The following is a 24,678-nucleotide window of genomic DNA, read 5'->3' as shown; positions in this document are numbered from 1 at the left end:
GGTTTTGAAATAACATTTTTTTAGCTTTCATTCTGAGTCTATACTGTATAGTTACTGGTCTATAAAGACATACAGTTATGTCAATGGGGGCAAAGACAGCTCTCAACCAGGTGATCAATAAACAATATTTGAAGATTGGTTGCTATGAGTTACTAGTAGTCCTGGTTCCAATTTTGTGCCTCAACGAATTGGCTCCTGAAATAAAATATGTTTGAACTAGATAGCTTCACAGGGGCAAGGACTGGTGAATGATGTCAAATCTCTGCAAAGCGCTGCAGAAATGTGTTGGTGCTATGTAAATAACAAATTCAACTTGTATTACACTATCTCTGCAGACAATTGTCAATAAACGTTGTTTTCTAAAAAAAACTGTCAATAGAAATGTTATTGACAGTTCCCTTAGTGCCTTATTATTCCCCATACAGCCTCCACTTTTATTGCTTTCAATTCAAAACCCGACTTTTTTCACGGGGATACAAGGTTACATTTCCGATCGAGGAAACGGATTGGAATTAGTGGGTGTTTTTGCTAAGGCAGTGGAATGGAGCGCAAAGCTTATAGCAGAACAGCCGCTACGCTTCCGGGGCAGAGCTCGGGTGTCTGCCTTAACTTGGGCAGATCAGGTTTGCCAGGCTGGCAGTTTTCCAGCCAAATTGGGCTACTAATTGAAAGTACAAACTAGCCATGGTGCAGATTTGGGCTACTTTTTGAGCTTTTGGCTGGTTTGTAGTTTTTTCTTGCCCTACTGTGCCAAGCCTGTCTCCCAATGCATGTTGGGTAATGTAGTTTTTGTTTAACAATTTGCCAACTGCCAAGTTTTAATGTAAGACTACAATACCCAGCATACAATGAGACTGACTTTTTTAGAAGTCGGGAGTTACCAGATTTTGGGCTCTGTACCTCAGTCTCCTGTCCCATTTTCAGCTGACTCTCCTCAATTTCAGAGAAATTTGGGGCAAAAATCTGCTGGTCACCAAAATGTCTAGACTCTAGGGGGCAGTGGCGTAACTAGATGTTGCTGGACCCCACAGCAAATTAATTTTAGGGCCCCCAACATATCCAGTGTTTGTCCTGTTTTACCAATATATGTTCAAATTGCTCATCAATGAGAGCCTCATGGGCCCCCTGTACCTCCTGGGCCCCCCTGCAGCCGCAGGGTCTGCTTCCTCTGTAGTTACGCCCCTGCTAGGGGGTATATTTATCAAAGAGTGAAGTTCCGCCACTAGAGTGAAATTCTGCCACTTTCCATTCATTTCTATGGGTTTTTTAAAGGCGTATTTATCGAAGGGTGAACTTTCACTTTCACCCATTGATGAATATGCCTTTCAAAATCCCATAGAAATGAATTGCGAGCTGCGGAATTTCACTCTAGTGACGGAACTTCACTCTGATAAATTTACCCCTAGAGGTTGACCTGCTTTCCCAATATTTATTGAAATTGTATCTGTATTAGGGACTTGTGGGGCCCCTGTACCTCCTGGGACTTGCTCTGTAGTTACACCACTAACAAATCTGTCACATTTTGCTTCATGGAACGATATGAGAAACAGTGGGACATTTGAAAGAGGTATATTTCCACCTATAGTCATTTATTTTTTTTTAGACTTTTTTCACTGCACATATTGTGCTATTTCTGGGCTACTTTTGAAGTGATTGTTGGCTACTTTTGGGCTGGTTTCCAAAATTAGACCTGGCAACCATTGGGCAGAGCTTTGCCAGTCACGTCTCCTACTCTGCGGGGCGGAGTCAGTTTGTGTGTATAGTCGACTCCTCCCAGTCATAGTTTATACGTCGGGGGCGGGGACGGGTTGCGTCACTCCCGTTGTGAAGCCCATATGTCCGTACATCGTAGTTCTAGTTGTTCCTACTGTTGGCCCCGCCCCATTATTTCCCTAGACGTCCAGTCACGCCCTGGGAGGAGCCTGTGTTTCAAACAACTGAGAGACGTATTTGCACTTAGTACGTCTTGTAAACAATAGAAGCCAGTTGTTCCTGCTGTATAGCTTAGGGTTCAGTATCCACCCAAAAACACCCTCTTCTGTTGCCCTGGTAGCGGCTGGACTCTGATGACCCCCTGTAGTCGGCACCCTGCCTGGCACAAGCCTAATATGATCCAGGATTGTGGCGCTTTGCGCTGGACCCTCGCACAACAGACGCCGCGTCTTTACGGTTTTGGGGCGCCGGCTGAAGCCGAGGAAATCATGGAGTAATGCAGCGTTAGACGGGGGAAGACTCGGAGAGGTAAAGGCATCATTCTATTGTACTGGGTGCTGCTGCTGCAACGGGATTTCACTTCCATCCCGCCCAAATAGACCCGGATCTCAAAGTGGGTGGGACCCTGTATCAGCCCCGCTTACACTTTCCCACTCTCTCACTGTTATGTGATACGGTACAACTCCCAGCATCCCCTGACAGACACAGATGGAGAACTTAATTCACTGTTCCTTATCACTCAAGCTTCTCATTTTTCTAAAGGGGTTGTTCACCTTTGAATTAACTTTAAGGATAAAGGCACACGCAAAGATTCGGGGGCCTGGCGACAAATCGCCTCTTCTTCGGGCGACTAATCTCCCCAATTGCCTCACAAGGCAATTTCGAAACGAAGGGCTCTGAGTGCCATCCCGCCGGAGATTTAGATTGTAGCCAGCGGGAAGGCTTTTCGGGGAGATTAGTTGGCAGGCGACGAAATCCCCCCCGAATCTTAAGCTGGCCATAGACGCAAAGATCTGATCATAGGAATCAAGGATTCGTACGATTTTTGGACCGTGTGTGCAGAGTCCCGACATTTTTCGTCTTGTGTTTGGTCGATCGGACAGGTTAAAAGATTTCTGTCGGCTGCCGATAATATCTCTGCGTGTATTGCCGATCGTACGATTTTACGAGGGAGACTGTGACTAGCTTTGGTCACACATAACTTTCGTACGATTGCTGTCAGGGGCAGAACATCAGCTGTTCTGTTCTTTTGTACTTTATTTGATCTGAATGGTTAGTCGCAGGTCGGGAGATGGGAAAGGTCGATCGTACGATGATTCGTAAAATCGGAGCTTTGCGTCTATGGCCAGTTTAAGCGTGTGCCCTTTAGAAAAATCAGAAGCTTGAGTGATAAGGAAAAGTGAGGCAGTGAGATAAGCTCTCTATCTGTGTCTGTCAGGGGATGCTGGGAGTTGTACTGTATCACATAGCAGTGCAAGTATGGGAAAGCAGGGCTATTACAGGGCCCCCACCCACTTTGAGATCCGGGTCTATTTGGGCGGGATGGAAGTGAAAGGAATCCCGATGCGACTAAATCTCCCCGAATCGTAGCGTGTGCCCTTACCCTTAGGGTGGTGGTGGCTACTTGGGGAAATTAGTCGCCCCATCGACAAATTGGCTCTTCTTTTGGTGACTAATCTCCCCCAAAATGCCTTCCCAACAGCAGGATAGCACATGGAACGCTTCGTTTTCCAATGTCGCCTCACAAAGAAATTTCGGAAAGCTGAATCGATCCAAGTGCCATCCCGTCGACGATTTACATTTTAGCCGGGGGGAAGGCATTTAGGGAAGATTAGTCGCCTGAAGAAGAGGCTATTGTCGCTGGGCGACTAATCTCCCCTAGTAGCCACGTCTCCTACCACCACCAGGGTAAGGGCACACGCTAAGATTCCGGACAATTTAGTCGCCCAGCGAAAAATCTCCTCTCTTCGCGCGACTAATCTCCCCGATTGTCTCACAAGGAAACTTCGGGCAACTTCGGAAAACGAAGTGCTCCGTGTGCCATCCTGCCGGAAATCTTATCTAGGCGGCAGGAAGGCTTTTCGGGGAGATTAGTTGCCTGAAGAAGAGCCGATTTGTCGCTTGGCGACTAAATCTCCCCACATCTTAGCTACTAGGGGAGATTTATAAATCGCCTCTTCTTTCGGCGAGTAATCTCCCTGAAATTCCTTCCCTCCGGCGGGATAGCACTCGGAACTTTTTGTTTTCCGGAGTCTCCTCACAAAGAAACTTTGGAAAGCCGAAGTGGTCCGAGTGCCATCCCGCTGGCCATTTACATTCTAGCTGGCAGGAATTTGGTTGCTAGGGTCCAGATTTCCCTAGCAACCATGCACCGATTTGAATAAGAGACTGGAATATGATTAGAAGCCTGAAAAGACAGATGAATAATAAAAAGTAGCAATAACAATATATTTGTAGCCTTATGAGGGGATCTCCACCCACAAACTGTTGTAGAATGAAAAACATTGTAATTCTAAGCAACTTTTCAATATACGGTAATATACAGAAATGCATTTCAGTTTACAAATACTTCTTTCTGTAGCAGTTCCATGTAGCAATGGAACAGTTTCAACAATTATAGTGTACAGGTATGGGGGTATGGGATCCGTTATCCAGAAAGCTACGAAGTACTGGAGGACCATCTCCCATTTTATCCAAATAATTCACTTTTAAAAAATTATTTAATTTTTCTCTGTAATAAGAAACCAGTGTCTTGTACTTGATCCCAACTAAGATATAATGAATCCTTATTGGAAGCAAAACCAGCCTATTGGGTTTATTTAATGTTCACATGATTTTCTAGTTGAAGATATGAAGATCCAAATTACTAAAAGATCCATTATCCAGAAAACCCTAGCTCCAGATCATTCTGGATAACAGGTCCCATATCTGTATATGAATGTTGCATAGAATGTCCCATTCTGTCATTATGCAAAACAAAAACTGTCCTTGGGTGATGTTCCCCTTTAAAACTGAAGCTGCATGGCAATAGTCACGTCTGATTTACATTTATTACGTGAATTGTCTTATTTATGAGATTGATATTTATGTGGCTTAATGTGACGGAGCAGTTTCATTCTGATTTCAGTGACATCCGGGTGTCTTGCTGGGAGTTGTGGCTTGCGGGAGATAATATACCTGAGAATACCTATAATCAGAAAACTCGCCTGCTTCAATCACGTAATTGTGTTGCAATGTCTGTGGCATAAATGTGTGAAGGAAATATTTCACACAGGCTGCAAAACTCCCCAACTTCTACCCCCTTAAGTTAACTGCTAGTTCAGGTACACTTATGAGATCTGTTATCCAGAATGGCCGGGACCTGGGGTTTTCCGGATAAGGGATCTTTATGTAATTTGTATATTCTTACCCTAAGAGGCAGATTTATCAAGGGTCAAATTTCGAAGTGATAAATACTTTGAAATTCGACCCTCGAGTTGAAATACTTCAACGTCTAAGTATTTTTCACCGAATTTGGCCATCGAACGATCTAAGTAAAACGATTAAATCGCTCGAATCGAACTATTTTACTTCGTCGTGTGAAGACTTAGAAAAATGGTCTAGAAGGTCCCCATAGGCTAACATAGACCTTCGGCAGGTTTAATTTGGTGAAGTATTGAAGTCAAAGTTTTTTTTAAAGAGACAGTACTTTGATTATCGAATGGTTGTATATTTGAACTATTTTACTTCGAATCGAATTCGAAGTCGTAGTATCCTATTCGATGGTCAAAGTATCCAAAAAATGACTTTGAATTTTTTTACTTCGAAAATTCCCTCGAATTCATTTCGACCCTTGATAAATCTGCCCCTAAGTCTACTAAAAAAAATCATTAAATAAACCCAACATGATTATTTGGCCTCTAATTACATTTTAGCTGGGATCACGTCAGGGGAGTGAGCACCTTGCCTCAGGTGGCAGTTCCCCAGAAGAGGAACAAAGCAAAAAGCTTATAAAGGATTCTATCATCGTTACCCTACATTTTAGCCCCCACCCTGTAGTTAGCATCAATGAAATTATATATAACTATGTTTAACTTTGTTCAAAGTTTGGCTACCATGGTCACATATACATATATATATAAATATATATGTATATATCTGTACATATACACACAGTAACCCCCATTTTACGATATATATATTTCATTGATACATATCATTGTGCATCTGCAGCCTTTCTTGTTTGTTTTTGTTTTGTTTTTTTGTATCAGGGACTTTTTTTTTTTAACTGACCATAGTCTATCAGTAAGGTTGCCAAAGTAACTTCCCTCATGAAAAAGCCCCTTTGGGGAAAGTACTTAGAAGGCCAGCGTTAGAAAGGGAAGTGACTTCACTGCTGCCCTAAATATTGTGAATCATGAATGCTGCAGATTATCTTGATTGATCACCCTGCATAATTAGCGTAAAACGGTGTGGGAGTCACTACTGAACCTGCACAGGGATTGGAGTGCACTTCCAAAATGTTTGGGTCACTTGGGATTAGTGTGGCAGCTTAGTATGGATTCGTATGGCTTTATTTATATAGAACTGTTACATTTATGTATTATAAATGAAAACTTCCCCACTGCTAACCTGTATTAGCTTGCAATGACCCACAGAAATGAAAGATCAATCAACCAACTTATTTCGACAGTCTAGCTAGAATATAACATGAATATATTGAGGCATACTTTAAGGGGCAGATTACAAATGAAAGTGAAAATGAAAATTTTCGAGTTTTTTTATGGCCAAAACTGTGAAATTCGACTAGGGAATTCGATTTTCAAAATTTATCATACACTGGTCCTTTAAGAATTTGAATTTGACTATTCGCCACCTTAAACCTGCCAAATTGCTGTTTTAGCCTATGGAGGACGTCCTGGGATAAATTTTCTAGATTCTTTTTAGCTAGATTGCAGTTGGTCGAATTTCGAGTTCATGGGAGTTTTAAGTAACTCCCATGAACTCAAAATACGACCCTTGATAAATCTGCCCCTAACAATCCGCAAAACACAAAAAAGTATTCTTGGATGTAAAGGGGCTCCTTCCACAACATAACATAACAATTTGTGGTTTCCATCAAAAATGCATGTGGCTTAATGCATATATTTTAAAAAAAATCGAACCATTGATGTGCAATGCAGGTGTACACATGTGCTATAAGTAAAGTATCTGCAATTATATATATATATATATATATCTTGTATTTGTCTATATGTATTTTGTGGTCACACCCTCATTGAACCCCCGCCTAATGTTTTTAAAAACTAGTGGTGAGCACAACTTTCCCTTTTATATATATATATATATACACACACACATATATACACATATATACACACGCTAGGGATGCACCGAATCCATTTTGATTCGGCCAAACCCCTGAATCCTTTGTGAAAGATTTGGCCGAATCCCTGGATCCGGAGCATCCCTAATGAATATATAGTGAATAAAGTAGACCCTCTTGTAAAATATAAGAATATTATAAGTTACCGAGGAGTTTCATGACCATATAAAAACACTAGGCTGAAACACAAATTTCAGTGAGTCATGTGACAGAAATGACATCAGAACTCACCGTTTATAACTGATGACTTCAGAATTGTCGCAGACGCCCATTAAAGTCTATGGGCGTCAAAAAAAAAATTGTCGTGCGGCGGAATTTTTTTTGCCGCACGTCTTTTTTTTTTTTTTTTTTTTTTTGACGCACACAGCCATACAAGTCTATGGCCAGGGGCGTAACTATAGAGGAAGCAGACCCAGCGGTTGCAGGGGGGCCCAGGAGGGTAGGGGGCCCAGTAAGACCCTAATTAATTAGCAATTTTAATATATCTTGGTAAAATAGGCCAACTTATAAATATTTTGGGGCCCTAAATTGAATTTGCTGTGGGGCCCAGTAACAACTAGTAACGCCACTGTCTATGGCGTCATTTTTTTGGCGAATGGAGGCGAAAAATTTTGCCCATCCCTACTCATTTATAAGGATATAATTTACAAGATATTCATGGCTCTTGTGTATGGTCCCCAGGTGGGACCGAAACGTCGGATAAGAATCTTTTGTTTAAAATAAACACGACTACTTCGCTTTATAACAGTGTGTGCTGATCTTTTGCAGAAATATACATGCTTTATTGATCGTGCACAACAAATAGAAATGTAATTAAAACCACATTTGTGTAACTAAGGTGCCGGTGACATATCTTCGGGGGTTAATTTTGTTGTGGACCATTAATAAAATCTTTATTTATTCCCTAGATATCTGTGCCTGCAGTGAAACTGGACAAACCGCCAGCAGCCATGAAGTGCCCTGGACTTTCAGATATCCAGCGTCTAATGATAAGCCTGGAGAACAGCCTGCAGTTAGAAGACACCAAGTGGAAGGTGCCTGTTTTTGAAGGCGGTACTCTCAAGGTATAAATAAAGGTCTAAAATGGGTGTGATCTTTTAGCATTGCTAATGATCGGTGACACTAATCGATTTCTACACCTCAACTATAAATGTCAATGAACAAAGTAGATCTGGATTCTTAATATTGGGAGTCTGATACATAAGTGGATTGTAGCATCTCAATGGTGAACATTTTCTCTTGTAGGAGTTACATTTGGTGTAAAAAAACCTGCACTCCATAATACATTTTGGGGTTTACAGTGTGAGGTGCTTGGCATTTTATTAATGCACACATACAGTTGTGGAGAGTTCAAAACCTCTGGGAAAATGACCTTTTTTGAAGTGTCAGGTGCCCGGTCACTGGTCTACTTTCAGGCAGACCAGTCGGAGGGCCACCTTAATCCTGTCATTCATGAAGTAGGAGACAGAGAATGATGGCAGTTGCTAATCCTGTTTAGCCTGGGGTATCAGACTGTGCATACGTAGTTTGCTTATAAATACAGATTTTATTGCATATTGTTTTGTTGTCCTGACAGGGCACAGATATCTCTCTGACACATTATGAGCAGGCAGTCCTGTGGATGGAAGAAGTGACGTTGCGCTTTCATTTTTATCCAGAAACATTTGGTCTGGCTGTCAGTATTCTTAATCGCATTTTGGCATCAGTAAAGGTAAGTGATCTCTTGGTGGCTTTACATTTTGTAATGGATTTTAGTGCAGAATTCTGCTGGGGCAGCACTATTAACTGATGCATTTTGGGAAATAAACATTTTTCCCATGACAGTATCCCTTTAACAAGTGTTAACAAGTGATGGCATGGTTTAAAGGGGCAGCAATGAAAAATCTGTATATAAACTGTGCCTTAGACACAATTCCCTTATATTTTATAAAAGTGACTAGTCTTTTATTACAAGTTTGCCCAGTAGCAATAACCTATAACAACCAATAGAATGTTTGCTTTAAAAAAGGTAACCAGTAAATGCTACCTGCTGATTGGTTGCTATGGGTTACTGCTCCCGGGCAAACGTAGTGCCTTTTATTACATAACCCCCAATGTCTGTTCTATGCACTCAGGTAGCTAATCTGGCTACTGCTCCATTTGAGTTTGGGTGTAGTTAGATTTTTCTTTTTTTTCTCTTCTGTAGGCCCAGGTGAAGTACTTGCGTTGCATTACAGTCGCATGCTTGTTCCTTGCAGCAAAAACCAGTGAAGAAGATGAGGTAGGTTATTAAGCCCAGCTACTTGGTCATGTGAGAAAAAGCACAGCTGTTTTATTATGGTGTGACAAAACTGACATTTCTGCTTGATTGCCACCAAACTATTCTACAGTTAGATAATAATAATAATGCAACTGTCATCTGAGCAGGCAAACTAACAACATGATCACTGTTTTCTGAAAGCATTTTTTTTTTTAACTTTTTTGTTGACCCTGTATTTTATGTTTCCTTTGGATTTACTGACTAGAAAGCAAGAATGTATTTTTCCTTAGCATCTGTGAAGCAGTTACTTGCAGTTTAGCCTAACCAGCTACTGGTTCCACTTACACACTATACACAAGCGTCTTTATCACCCCATATTCCTCCTCTTTTGTTATAATTCCATTTCAAGAAGCCAGTCAACAGCATAACAGCAGTTCACGAGTGTGGAATAATATCGATGTAGGGGTGGTATGGTCGGCCATAAATTACATTTCCTATATAACAGGGACTGCTCATTACATTTTCTCATGACTTGCATGAGGAGGTACAATAATTCTGCATGTGTCGATATTCCTCTATACTAAGTTCTGCAGGAAAGTGGCTCTCCAATTTAATCAGTGTTTATTTTGTGCATGCTTTTATAAAAATGTATAGGATCCACATGCAGATCAGCGCTCCGCAAGAATGTTACAGATCTAGCAAAATGCATTCCAAATCATTAAATCCTTTTGATTTTGAAGATTCTGGAAACTGGGTCCCAATACTGCAATTAAAAAGAATGCTATAAGAATGAAGTAGCGCAGAGACTGTCTCTTTTTCTGAGCAAAATCAAATGATTATCATTGTATGTATTTAAGGGTTTATTTAAATCATCATCAATTTAAATCATCATCATCACTGCCATTAAGCCAGTTAGCGTGTAAGGCTTCTCTTTTAAGAGGAAACAGGCTTTGTATCTGCATTTATTTATGTAGGAAGTGGTCAGATGAGATTAGACGGCTGTTTAAAGAGATAGTTTCCTTTTTAATGTGCCAATACTGCTAACCACATTGTTTTGTTTTTTAATACTGAGTTTTGCTCCTCGCAACATCCCATGCTGTCCTCAGGCTTTCTTAACCGCACTGGTGCCATGAATTCTTTTATGGTGGGAGAGTTGTTATATGCCCAGCAAAAAGGAATAAAGTAAAGCACTGGCACAGTGCTGGCAGCAAAAGACAGTCATGTTTTACAGTTGGTGCTTAGTAATAATGATAATGGCCCCCAAATTGTTCAATACGAGGATTTAAGAAAGCGACTCCAAATTTCAAGACTTGGTGGCTTTGTGTTGTATAATTATTTATTTATTTATCGCTCAAAATGTGTTTTCATATTGGTGTTAAGATATATTTTCCTTTCATGGGACCAGTCCATGCTTTATGCTTTTAAAGGAGAAGGTAAGGTAAAATCAACAGGGGTTGCAAAGATGGTAGGTTCCTTAACTGCTGCCTCATCTTCTTAAAGGAGAATGAAAGTCTTCGTGCACTTGGGGGTGCCAAATGTTAGGCACCCCCAAGTGATTGTATTGACTTACCTGAAACCCCGGGCCAGTGCTCCTATCAGCAGAAAACTGCACCGGCCTGGGGGTTATACCAGTGAGCACCACGGAGCGACTTTCTTTTTTCTTCCTCTTTCTTCTCGCAGCTGCACATGCGCAGTAGAACGAAAAGCCGAACTTTAACTAAAAAGTCAGCTATTTTGTTCAACTGCGCATGCGTCTGCCTTGGGAAATTTGAAGGAAGAAGAAGCTGGAAGAGGATCGATCCGTTCACTGTTATAACCCCGGGCCAGTGCAGTTTTCTGCTGAAAGGAGCACTGGCCCAGGGTTTCAGGTAAGTCAATACAATCACTTGGGGGTGCCTAACATTTGGCACCCCCAAGTGCAAGATGACTTTCCATCTCCTTTAAAAAAAAACACCAGCCCCTTGAACTGTTTATTGAGGATTGTGCTTTATTTTGTCCTCCCAGGTGTCCCCTGCACTAATTCTATTAGGGAAAGGTATAGATGCTGTTACCTTCAAACCAATCAGGCCCGGACTGACCATCTGTGAGATCGGGCAATTGCCCGATGGGCTGCCCTCTTCCTTATGTATATGGGCCGCTAGAAGCAATTAGAAATAAAGAATCGGAACATCCGTACTGACAAGCTTTGCAGTGTGTGTGCACGAGTTGAAATAATTCCCTCCCTCTTCCTGGGTCCTGAAGTGCTGCACATTTACATAACGGCTCAGCAGCCAGCCCAGCCAATGCTTTCTATAGGTCAGGTGACTTACTCACTGACCTATAGGAGAAGATACAAATAGGCGCGCCTCTTTTTGAGAACGTGCAGCCAACTTATCTCTCTGGCTGGCTCCGTGGGGACTGGGGCTGTGCGACCATGCAGGAATCAATTAACCCTCTCAGCCTGAACCTGAACAGATCTACACAGAGAGGAATCAGTAAAACAGCTGAGCATAGCAGGCCCAACCAAGCTAAAGACAAAACAGTAAGAACTTATACCTGACTGTAATTGGCAGTAAGGAGGAAATGCTTAAAATAGGAGATGTCTGCCTGATTTTTAACAATAACTGTCATTAAAATAGAAGGAAATGTACAAGAGCTCATTGATTTCCCCTCATTTTAATATAATGGTTACCTAATACAGCACATGCTAGCAATGATTATGTATATCATACTGCTAAGGGTGGTAGAACTACAGCTCTCAGATTTAGCTGGTATGCCAACCTATAATTCATTATTTAATCATTCTGCTTCCAACCCCAATGAATTATCTGTAAAACTATTTGGAGGAACAGTTAATGTTGGCTACCCATAATTAGAGAGTTGTAGTCTATCAAACAGGACTGGACCAATTTAGTTTGGCTCCCTATACAAGTTTCAATTAGCCCCCCCCTTCAGGCATTACCATTTCCCACCTTACCATGACGATATTTAAAGGGAATCTGTCATCATTTTAAACTTTTTTTTTTTTTTGCCTTTTTATAAAAAGTACACCTCACTAAACACTGTCTGGCAACTAAAATGTTAATTCACAAATTCATACACAAGTTATTACAGTTTTTATTGTGTCATGGGGGCTTCCATATTTGCTCATTATACATTCATCAAGCGCTGCACTTACAGCAGGCACGGCATTACCTGTGTGCTTGGAGGCAGCCAGCCTCTGTTGAAAAGCCAAGTCGCACTACGACATGAGATCCTTCTGTGTACTCCCCCTCCCCTTCTGTGTACTCCCCTCCCCTCTCTGCTCATTCGTGTTATGTCACCAGGAGAGCGGTCACATGGTCTGCAGAGCAGCTACTGCTTTTACTTTCACACTTCCTGTCTGCTCTCCAGCGTCCACGAGCAGCCCTTCTCACACAAGTGGTTATAACAGCTCCTGTCCTCCGGTAAATTTACAGCTCTGCATTCCATTGAAGTAACGTTTGCAGAGTTGGGAGGGGGGAACTTTTACTCATTGCTGCCTTCATTTGTTTATTTGAGGCTGGTTACAAGATAAGGTGATAGAGCTGTGACCGTGTTCCCTCTGCTTTCCCACCCCCACACAGACCTCACTGTGCCTGCAATGTTTATGTTTTGATTAATTACCTACTGCCATCCCTCTCCATTTATGAACTATACAAAGTAGCCCTGAACTATTTAACCCTTCCTAGACTTTATCGTTTCCCCCCTGCTTCTCAAGTATGTCCTTATTTTTTCATTGTTCTGTTCCCTATCATCAGTCTTTATAAGGTCACAGAACAACCCCTCAGTGACTTCTAATATCCTTATCATTTACAGTAGGGGGTACATTATCCCTTATAAAACACGAGTGATACTCAGAGTTCCCTGTATAACTCAGCCTGCAGCCTTGTGCCTTTATATGGTCACAGAACAACCCCTCAGTGACTTCTAATATCCTTATCATTTACAGTAGGGGGTACATTATCCCTTATAATACATGAGTGATACTCAGAGTTCCCTGTATAACTCAGCCTGCAGCCTTGTGCCTTTATATGGTCACAGAACAACCCCTCAGTGACTTCTAATATCCTTATCATTTACAGTAGGGGGTACATTATCCCTTATAAAACACGAGTGATACTCAGAGTTCCCTGTATAACTCAGTCTGCAGCCTTGTTTTAGTCAAAGCAAAGCACTGGTAACAGCAGGCAGCTACAGAGCTCCTCTCAGTCCAATCAGCAGAATCCTTCTGAAGAGCTGTCAGTGAAAGCTGTTATCTTGATACCTGCCTATTGTTCAATTGACAGGCTAAGCAAACAAGGCTCTGTTTACATTACATCAGCTGGTAGGAGGGAGGGGGTGATATCACTCCAACTTGCAGTGCAGCAGTAAAGTGTGCCTGAAGTTTATCAGAGCACAAGTCACATGACTGGGGGCTGCTGGGAAAATGTCAAAATGTCTAGCCCCATAGCAAATTTCAAAATTAAATATAAAAAAATCAGTTTGCTCTTTTGAAAAACGGATTTCAATGCAGGATTCTGCTGGAGTAGCACTATTAACTGATGCATTTTGTAAAAAACATGTTTTCCCGCGACAGTATCCCTTTAAATAAAGAAAGCAAGAAAGTGTACAATACATTAATGAATGAAAATTTTCATTTATATAAATATGTATATGCAGCCATCCATCATACTGCCCCTGTACCTGGCAAACAAGCCCACCACACAGAAGCAGCTCTTAAGCTGTAGGGAGAAGATGAGGAAGGTAAGGCGGGAGGTGGATTCCGTTCTGCCCGGCAGCCCGAGTACCATGTTTATAGAAATAAATTATTGAATAAGCGCAAAGAATAAAATAAAAAATCATCTTTAAAGTGTGCCCCTCGATGATGGCGCCTTACGCAGCCACTTATTCTGCCTACCCCTAGTTCCGGCCCTGCTACAAAATAAGGTATACCATCCTACTATGAGTTCTGAAATAATCTCTGTGCCATCCTACTATAAGTTCTATGGTATTTATACTGTATATATGAAATAGTCATCATTTTGTAGCGGCATCTGAGCGCCTGATGCTTTATAGCTAACCTATTTTCTGCACTCAATAGGCCACTTTTCAAAGAATGTTTACAATAATGTCTGTGATTTTAAACTCTCTAGGTTTTTGGTGAATCCTTTAAGTTGACCTTGTTATATTTAGAGAAATTTCACATATAGAAAAAACGTATCTGACATAAAGCTTTGCAGGGTCCAATAACTGCATTCTAACTTGAGCTTGGATGCCATGGGTTATTTTTCCTGCATTTTATTGAATATGGTGTTTTGTGTATAGCATTTGTTGTCATTTAAAACCTTTATATTCTGCTCGGACGTGGGCTGCTTAGATGTTTTTGCCTGGGCTGCTTTTAACTCCCAGTCCGGCCCTGAAACCAATGGCAGGAAAATAATTAGCCACATTTCTTGTATTGCACCTCCGCTGTGGATGCTACAATGGTATCCAAAATGTAGAAAATTCACAAGAATAGGCCACAATGCAGGATTAACTGCTCAAACTTTAGTGTTTATTGTCAACACTACATGTTACGAGCCCTATGAGACTGTGTTGACAATAAACACTAAAGTTTGAGCAGTTAATCCTGCATTCTGGCCTATTCTTGTGAATTTTCTACATTTTAAAATCTAGTAGGGCACTTGCACAGTACACAAATCTTAGAAAAAATTCTGTTCCGCAACCCAGGCTGGTGAGAGGATCACGGATCATCTATGCAGAGTCACAGGAAGCAGGGGTAGTAAATGATTTCAATACATTTGTATACATAAAGCCAGATTATTTTTCTCTCATTACAAAGAACTGCTTTTAATTCATAATTGCCAATAAAGGCACAGTCATGTGAAAATCTTCACTCAATTTCCTTTTGTTTGATATATTGCAGGTAATACCTTCCGTCAAGAAACTGGCAGTGCAGAGTGGGTGCATGTGTTCCTCCGCTGAGATTCTGAGAATGGAAAGGATTGTGCTGGACAAGCTGCAGTGGGATCTATACACTGCCACACCTGTGGACTTTCTGAACACAGTAAGAATATTTACTGATAGGCACATATTGTTATATTAAAGGAGAAGTAAAGCTTAACTACAGAATTAGGCTAGAAATGTTGTACATTATGTTTTGTGCTTCTGTACCAGCCTAAGGCAACCACAGCCCTTCAGCAGTTAAGATCTGTGTCTCCAAAGATGCCCCAGTAGCTCCCCGTCTTATTTTCTGCTGATTCACTGCACATGCTCTGTGCTGCTGTCACTTACTGAGCTTAGGGACCGACCTAGAATATACATGTCACAGTATAAGGCTGATAAGTTATTAATACAGATTATTGCTACATGGCAGCACAGAAACCGGTGCAACTAGCATCAGAATTTAATAATCAGCCCTGTAGCATCAGTTTATATTACAGACCAACCTCATATTCTGCTTGATAATTTGTGACGACCCCTTAGCTTAGCTTCTCAACTAGGGATGCACGGAATCCACTATTTTGGATTCGGCCGAATCCGAACCCTAATTTGCATATCCAAATTAGGGGTGGGAAGGGAAAACATTTTTTACTTCCTTGTTTTGTGACAAAAAGTCACACAATTTCCCTCCCCGCCCCTAATTTGCACACGCAAATTAGGGTTCGGCCAGGCAGAAGGATTCTGCCGAATCCCGAACCTAATCCTGGATTCGGTGCATCCCTATTCTCAACAGCTGCTCAGAGTCCACTGAACATGTGAGTGTCACAGACACTTTCCAAGATGGTGACCCCCTGTGACAAGTTTGAAGTCCTGGATCATTGCTGCTGTTGAGAAGCTGAAACTTTAGGCTGGTGCAATAAGTTATGTATAGAAAACATGCCATTTTTAGCCATATTCAATTTTGCGGTTTAGTTCTCCTTGAAGGTTTAAAACGCTACATATACAGATATGGGACCTGGGGTTTTCTGGATAATGGATCTTTCCATAATTTGGATCTTCATACCTTTAGTCTACTAGAAATTATTGAATAAACCCAATAGGCTGGTTTTGCCAATTATATCTTAGTTGGGATCAAGAACAAGCTGCTGTTTTATTATTACAGAAAAATATTTGGATAAAATGGAGTCTATGGGAGATGGCCTTTCTGTAATTCAGGGCTTTCCAGATAACAGATCCCATATCCGTACAACTGAAAGCCAGCTTTCATTGCCATGATCTCATTCTAAAACCAGGGGGTATTAATTAGATGTTGGCACATTGTGGAAAAGGAGTTGCTACATTTCAGGCTTCCTGATCTTATATCTGTGACTATATTTGGTCCACAAAAGTGAAAAGACGGGTACAACAAAATCAAGTATATTGATGATTGTTCTCTTCCTGCAGTTCCATGCCATGTTGATGTCCAACTTGCCTCACCTCTTCCACAGTCTTTCTCAGATGAATCCGTCCCACCACTTGGCGCTTTTGACTAGACAGCTCCAGCAATGCATGGCATGTCACCACTTAGTGCAGTTCAGAGGCTCCACATTGGCTCTGGTCATTATTACCTTGGAGTTGGAGAAGCTGACTGCCGATTGGTTCCCTGCCATTACTGAGCTGTTGAAGAAAGCAAAGGTAGGCGTGCGAAATGGCAGCCATGATTTTACTTTCGTGATCTTTGTAAGCAAATATATGCAGTGATGAGAACACACCATGTGTTAGCAAGGGTCAAGATACTGAATAGCTTCCCGTTAATAAAGTATGACCGTGCAGCTTGTGCTCAGTACCTTCATTCTGTACATCGGAGATCCCATATTGCTTGTCTGAATCTTATTGCAAATACAACCGTTTGTGGGGTATTTTGGAACATATACTTTAGACTTGTATTATGTTTATGGGGTTGGAACAAATAGCTTTCCTTTTTAGTTGTTTACAGCCCAGGGGACTAAATGCAGACCCCCCCCCCCCCCCCATAAGATATATTGGATCTAACTGTCAATGATTATCTGACACCCAACTGTTGCATAAAGAGAGAATGGCCAGTGGACGAAATGTAGTCCTAAAGGGGAACTATAGCGAAAATGAAATTTTCATAACATATTTACAAGATGGCAGTCTTCCTGTATGGCCATGATTAGATTTGGCAGCCTTTAACCATCCACATTGAGTCTTGTCATGTTTTTGTGCTTCTAAAATGATTGGATTCTTTTTATGTAGCCTTACTTTAAATTGTGTTGGCGGCGTCCGTTATGTAAAGAACAACAAAGTTATATGGTAATGTTAAATGCGGGGGAATCCTTTAAATGATGCACTGAACTTAATTTCTTTGTTGCAGGTTGACAGTGCCAAGTTTATTCTTTGTAAAGAACTGGTTGACCAGCAACTTGGAATGCTTTCTCCACCCAACCATGTCTATGTTTTCATCTCTGCCAAAAGGGACCCTCCGGCCTATCGCAAGGAGAAATCCTCTGCCTGTTCCCCCGCAGGGTGTTTTCCACAGCCAATAAGCATGAACACCGAAGTTCCAGAAGTTCTTCTCTCTGCCAGGAAGCAAGCTGAAGAAGAAATCATGGAGACCGAGTTTTATGATGGTTTCCGGTATCTGTATAATGAAGAAAGTGTTTCCGAGGATAGACGGATAAAGGAGATGGTCACGGGCAAGCTCCAAGAAGCCAGCTGTCCGTGCCCCGTCTTACAGGCTCCTGGGCAAGATCAGTAACTATCGTGTTGGGCTCGTTATTCAAAGCAGGGGAACCTTGCTAACGGCCTTACTTTTCCTTTAGGAAATGCTGTCTTCCTTTCATCTTGCCAAATCCAAGTCTCTTTGCCAAATATGAGTGTTCTTATTGCCTCTGGTTCTAATGCTAGCTGTACAGTAATATACTGTGCACTTCTCTAGGTACATATGTCAGTCATATTATGAGGCGATGCATAAAGATTTCTCCTGGTACTGTTTGCTAAAGTCCTTTCTTTATTCTTGTGCGATCTGGTATCCAATTAGGATTTGCCATGACTTCTGCTAGTAACAACAACAGTCTATACACATTGACACTGCCGTGTTTTTGCAATAGAACCAGAAATGGACACGCAGGGACTGCCTATCATTATACAGAGGAATAAATATGGTGCAAGGAAAGGTTTCAGGTGAATACAGAGCATTGTGGGAAATGAAAAGAATGCCGGTCCCTTTTGATGCAATTTGGGCAATGCTATGATGCCTTCTTGTGAGACCAATTGCTTCAAAGGCAACATATCCTGATACTGACTATTTAAATGCCTTTTGTGTGACAGATTTACATTGATATGCTCATTTTATTAATATTTTTCAGAAAAAAGAGCTTAATCTTTTTTTATATGTATTTATATGCAATATAAGAGAGGGAATGTTTCCTGTCTTTGTATCTGCCATCCCCAAGGGTCCAATATTTGTTTTGTAAAGGGACCCAAAAATGAATATGCCATGCAGCAGTGTTTTAATTTGTGTGTAGAAGAGGACGAATTCTAGTTCAGCTCCTGCAAGGCAGCAGTTTGCACAGACCTTATGTGTTCTTATATTCTATTATATATATCTATTTTATAAAAAGAGGAATTTCTGTAAAATCTGCCCGGATTTGGTCAGGCAGTTTTTCCCCAGTTTCGCGCTACCGTATTGTTTCGGCATGTCGCCTTGGGTATCAGTTTCCACATGCCAGCCTATTGGATCACAGTTGATCCGTCCAATAAATTTAAATTTTATTTGTGTAATGTACCATTAGATGCTATATGCAGCGGCAGACCCAATAGTTTGGGCCATTGGCTTGATCAGACAGAGCAGTAAAATTGTGGCCATCCTCGTGAACAGCCACTTTTTCACAATATTTGTCTATCTGGAATGCTGGCCAACTAATTGGATATGTGTATGGCCTTGTTTAGTGCACCATAAGTTTCTTATTATCTAAAAGGACCAAATTGCTTTGTGTGTTGGATAAAATGCGTATGGCATGTGCAGCTTCAGTTTTTGTGTTTTTTTTTTTTTTTGTTGTTGTGATTTTCATTTTGAAGTGTGTTCAGTTTGGTGTATTATATTGATGTGTGAATGTTTGAGCCATTGTTTGGCAACTCCAGTGGTTTTTGGATTGGGGGGTGATCGACCTACTTTTGTGTTTTTTATTGTTCTTTATTGCATATCATAAAGATTTATTATTATTATAACATTGGCGCATTCGATTCTTTGAAAAAAAAAGGATTGGTCCACTTCTGAATCCTTCAAAAAGTTCGATTTGGCCGAAACCTGAACAGAATCCTGAATTTGGCGCATCCCTATTATAATATGAATATGCAAAATGTTAATGCAGTATCACTGTTCATAGAATTTGGGCAAGACTCAAATGAATTATTTTTTTGAGGAAGCTGGAAGAAAATTGTATCCAAGGTACTGAATTATATCTCGTCTTAAATGTGAAATTGGCAGCTTTGTAAAGGGATGTCCAGAGGCTGACCAGGAATGCTGGGAGCTGTAAATCAGAAAACAGGAGGACAGCACGCTGGATTTCCTTGGATTACAATGACTTATTACTGGCAGGTGAAGAACTGCCAGCTACAAACTGTGATCACTTTCATGGGATCTGTGCTTTCCTCTATTTTTCTCACGTTGTCAATGCAGTAAACGGTTTCAGGCATGTTCGGTGAAGATTGTGAACTGCCAAATCTCCAACTGTGTGCCCTCATGTTATAAATACTTCTTTATTTATTTCCCAGTTAATGACAGCGACAAATACTGCACTTTTCCTTTATCACATAACTGTGAGTCTCCTGCCAACTCCGTAACGCAGGTGCTAATGTGCTACTTCTGGTTTAACCAAATGCTGTATTACGTGAGTTTTGTTTTTGTTTTCTTTTTTTAAAGAAAAATACAAATAAACGTTTTTGTTTTTTACATTACTGTGTATTTATTGGTGACAGATGTTGCACTTTTCTTAGTGCAGGTGTCCCCACAAAACCAAGGTGGACTCCTGGGAGTAGTTTAGGTTTTGGGTACATTGATATTAAAATTATTTGTAGAAATGTTACTCAACTTTCCTCTGAAGCGGGCTTCAGCTCAACACTCCATGGAAAGCTAGGTTCCATCATCATAAAAGCAAAGATTATAGGAAAGGAAAGTTATTACCCTTAGGCGAATGCGTTTGGATAACCCTGCAATAGGTGCAAGTGACAAATGCCTCAGTCTCTACAAATGAGTCCATGGACCGACTCTCCAGAAAGGTTTTCCGTGTCCAGTAGGCCTGGAACAGGTTGCCCCTTTAAAGCAAGTTTATGGTTAAACCTCCTGCGTACTATTGAGATGGCAGCTTATGTGTAAATGAACCGTTTTGTTAGCTACATACTGGTCATGTTGTGGTATATCTGCAAAATCATCCCATGGCCTGTTCTCTTCGATTAGTTCAGTTTGGCCATCTGTACATAGGAAGCTGTGGAGAACAGACAAGAGCGGGGTAGGGTTGCCACCTTTTCCCAAAAAAAATTCCGGCTGGTGGGGGCGGGTACAAAAAGGAGGTGTGGTGTGACGTCAAAGGGGACGGGGTTATGCCACAAAGGGGCACGGCCAGGACAAGAACCGAAGGACAAGGTACGTTTTAAAAGGGATTGGGGGCTGCCTGAGGGGGTCTTTTTAAGGGTATTACAAATTTAACGGCAGCTACATTGCCGGTAAATTTGTAATACCGGCCCCAGCCTTGGCAGGTGTTTTACCGGCCGTATGGCAACCCTAGAGCCGGGTTAATATCAAAGTCTAGGTATAGTAGTTGTAGTCGGAGACAGTAGTCAGGGATAGAATCCGGCTGGAGGGTCAGGAAACCTATAATCAAAAAAGTTCCATTGCACCCAGTAACTTACAAAGTAAGACCTAAAATTGGGCATTGAACCTAGGTCCAGATGCATTTCTTTCAAATTTTGCCATACTTGTATGATGAAAGCAGGTGTGGCGTTGGTATGGCCACATCATCACAATGGCACCAGAGACTGGCCAGCATGATGACAGTTTCATATAGAACAAACAAGGACAATATGCCACCCGTTTAGACTTGAGAACCAGAATGTTCTAATGAAGCAACACAAATGATTCTTCACCATGAGGTCAGTGTTGTGATGCCAGATTCGTTAACACTGATAAAAGAAAACATTTTTTGCTCTGAACTTATATCCAAGTGGCGGCAGCTCTCAGTAGTGTAGAATACGCCGCTTCATACACACCAACCACATTCCCTTAATCTGGTTTCTCATTCAAAGAAGAATCAAGGTTAAAGACAGACACACGAGATTTTTGGCTCAGTTTTATTCTGTTGGATTCATTACAGAGAACACTGTCAGTCAAGAAGTTCGCCGTGCAGAATGGGTGCAAGTGTTCCACCACAGAGATCTTACAATGGGCGACAATTGTACAGGACAAGCGGCAGTGGAAAGTGTATTCCGCCACACCCGTGGACTTCCACACGTTATTATGCCACTGACAGCTACATGTTAAATGAAGATTACAAAAATAAAAACACGTGAACAACTGCAATTGCTTTAAAACTCCCATCCTTTATAAGCTGCTTCCAGACTGCTAAATCCCTTGGATAGAAAAGTGACAGTTGTTTCATTTCTTATTTTTATTTTATTTTTTTAAATAAATCTAGATTTTTCACTTAAAATCCCTTTATCATGAGATCTCAATATGATGCAAAAATATTATTTTTTTTCTGATTCTGGTTCCATTCATTTAATACTGTACATAGTAAGCATTATTTTTATTATAATGTACACAACACCACTGAAGTTTCCCAGCTTTGCAAAACTGGGTCCATAACGCTCTCTAGCACTTGATAAATCACATTTGTGTTTGGAAGGCTGAAGAATCTGTAATCCGTTCTCTGCTGACAGAAGCGTTGGCTAATCCAAGCAGAGAAGAGAATATTGGACAGTTAAGGGCAGGCAAAGCTTTTTGCTGCTGAAAGTGATTAAAAGTGTCATAAATCTGTCTGCAAAGACCTTACCTGAGCCTCCTGTATTATGCGTATTGATGTCTATCATCTTTGCATGCATCACTGATGGTCTGGCTGAGAGTTGTTCAACTGGAGACCAACCGGTTCATGGCCCTCTAAGGGATTCTCTGTGCCCCCCAGATGCCATAGAACAGGGGTCCCTAACCTTTTTCACCCATGAGCAACATTCAAATGTAAAAAGAGTTGGGGAGCAACACAAGCAAGCGACGAGTTCCTGGGTGCCACATAAGGGACGTGATTGGGTATTTGGTAGCTCCTTTGTGGACTGGCAGCCTACAGGAGACTCTGGAAGTACACCTGGTTTTTATGCAACCAAAACTTGCCTCCAAGGCTGGAATTCAAAAATAAGCCCCTACTTTGCGGCCACCGGGAGCAACATCCAAGGGGTTGGGGAGCAACATGTTGCTCATGAGCTACTGGTTGGGGATCACTGCCATATAACTTTCTAAAGCATCACCAATCTCAACCTTGACGCATATAGTGAGCCTACTACACTGAGAACGTTGTTCTAACAACCTAACTCATTCTCCAAACACAAACATCAGCCAAGTCATCAAACGCACCCTTTGACCTCCTTTGCCTAAACCCACCAGATTCATCTCTACCCTGTGCCAAAGTTACATATTGAAATCAAAAATGCATGCTGTTGCTTTATTATCCAAAACTGGCTGGTGTTATTTCCCTGTATCATACGACTATCTTCACTATATTGAAATATACTTTGGAAATTGCATGTTTAAAAAGGGACTAATGCCACTATGTTATTGTTTACAAATGCCTCCTCTTTAAATGATTGTCTAAGGCTACACTGCAATGCCAGCTTCTCAACACTACTCTTACTCAGTTCTTAGTTTTTTTGGTAATTTCTTTTAAGAAGAATTATTGCCACAAACTGTCCACTGTCATCTGTAGATGAATTTGTCCCCGTGACGTGAAACGCGTTGCTGTTTTTTGCTCAGATGTTCACTGTTCTAGATTTTATAGAAATAAATAAATGCCCGGGATTTAGGAAATGTAAATGGTCTGCAACCCAATTCCTCCCAATCCTTCATAGAAATAATGATAACTGCTTGTGTGTGTTAACTTTTGAGAGTTGGACCCTCTGATTCTGGGTAGGTGGAACATACAAACAGGTATGACCCAAGTAATGGTGGAGCGAGGATCTAGAAAAAGGTTGTGTTTGGAGAGCACAGATCCCCTTTACATTCAGTAGAAGCTTAAAAGGCTGATGGTCAATAACAAGATGGGCTGACGCATGGAAAGAAGTTGCTGTAGTTCAGGCTTCCCAGCGTGATCTGTAATTTATTTGCTATATTTTGGTCCAGAAAATAAAAAATGGAGACGACTGGCCTAAGAATATTGGTGATTGTTCTCTTCCTGCAGTCCCATGTCGTGTCGATGTCCAACCAGCTCAGGCTCTTCCTCAGATAAATCCCTCCTGCCATGGTCCTGTCTTGACCAGACAGCTGCAGCACTGCACGGTGTTCCACCAGTTATTGCAATTCAACGACTCCACATTGGCTTTGGCAATCATCACCTTGGTGCTTGAGAAGCTAACTGTTGATTGGTTCCCTGCTATTACCGAGCTGCCAAAGAAAAGCAAAGGGAAGTGTCAATAAAGTCACATTTCATTTTAATTTTAGACTAGGGCCACACGAGGTGGAAATTAGTCTGTGGAAATCCACAGGCCAATTTCAGCTCCTACCACCAGCTGTAGCCTCCTCCTTCTTTCTTCTCGTTTGGAACCAATCTGTCGGCTCCAGTGTGAATTTACTTGGCGGATTTTGGCACAAATGCAAGTTCCGCACAGTGAGTTTGTTCTGGAGTCGTAAGAATGGTTCCAGATGTTAAGAAAGAAGGAATCTACTGCTGGAGGTATGGGTTGCAAATTGTGTCTGGATTTCATCATGTTGATTTGGTCACTGTGTGGCCCTAGCCTTAGGCTTTTTTCTGAGGAATGTGTTTGGGGCTTGTTTGTAGGATACCAAAAAATACAAATCTGGTTAGAAACCTGCCAAATTCCTCTCTTATGCAGACTGCACATATGTCTCTCTAACTCTGGTTGCCATTAGCAGAACAGCGACAAGCAGCATTTACCACATTTTATGCAATCATATATGACCCACAAATGTAAATGAGACCAGGGTATCACCCCTCAAATTATCCTTCCTCCACAACTTCATTTTTGCCATTTTTAGTAACTTATGTCCCTGAGGTGTGAGTACCATATTTAGCCACACTTGTACCATGGTCAAACTGGATGCATGTGAGTGGCAGGACATGCTTTGTTACAGGCAATAAATAAACGTGGGGTCTAATGGTATCATCCTGTCCTATATCCAGAAATATAGAATGGACTGGTTACAGATAAGCCGTTGTAT

General features: G+C 41.3%; 2 protein-coding genes across 3 annotated transcripts in view; one reads left to right on the top strand and one right to left on the bottom strand.

The window, feature by feature from the left end:
* The first annotated feature begins 1,981 nt into the window (after nt 1-1,981).
* ccni2.L (cyclin I family, member 2 L homeolog) lies at nt 1,982-20,193 on the top strand. Its single transcript, NM_001094251.1, is given in 7 exon segments — nt 1,982-2,241; nt 7,987-8,142; nt 8,655-8,789; nt 9,264-9,338; nt 15,223-15,363; nt 16,683-16,913; nt 17,614-20,193. Coding segments are annotated over 6 exon segments (1,080 nt in total). The 5' UTR covers nt 1,982-2,241; nt 7,987-8,028; the 3' UTR covers nt 17,998-20,193.
* Nucleotides 20,194-21,569: 1,376 nt separating this feature from the next.
* The window catches only part of septin8.L (septin 8 L homeolog), a 67,300-nt gene continuing 64,191 nt past the window's right edge, over nt 21,570-24,678 (bottom strand). For both annotated transcript variants that reach the window (XM_018251060.2, XM_018251059.2), the window contains exon 10: nt 21,570-23,883. In XM_018251060.2, coding sequence (XP_018106549.1) covers nt 23,721-23,883 — 163 coding nt within the window. In that variant the 3' untranslated portion in view covers nt 21,570-23,720. The remainder of the gene's footprint in view (nt 23,884-24,678) is intronic.

Source organism: Xenopus laevis, chromosome 3L (assembly GCF_017654675.1).
Source record: "Xenopus laevis strain J_2021 chromosome 3L, Xenopus_laevis_v10.1, whole genome shotgun sequence".
Classification (NCBI taxonomy): Eukaryota; Metazoa; Chordata; class Amphibia; order Anura; family Pipidae; genus Xenopus; species Xenopus laevis.
Note: the sequence above shows the minus strand (reverse complement) of the source record. Positions and strands in the feature narration are given on the sequence as shown.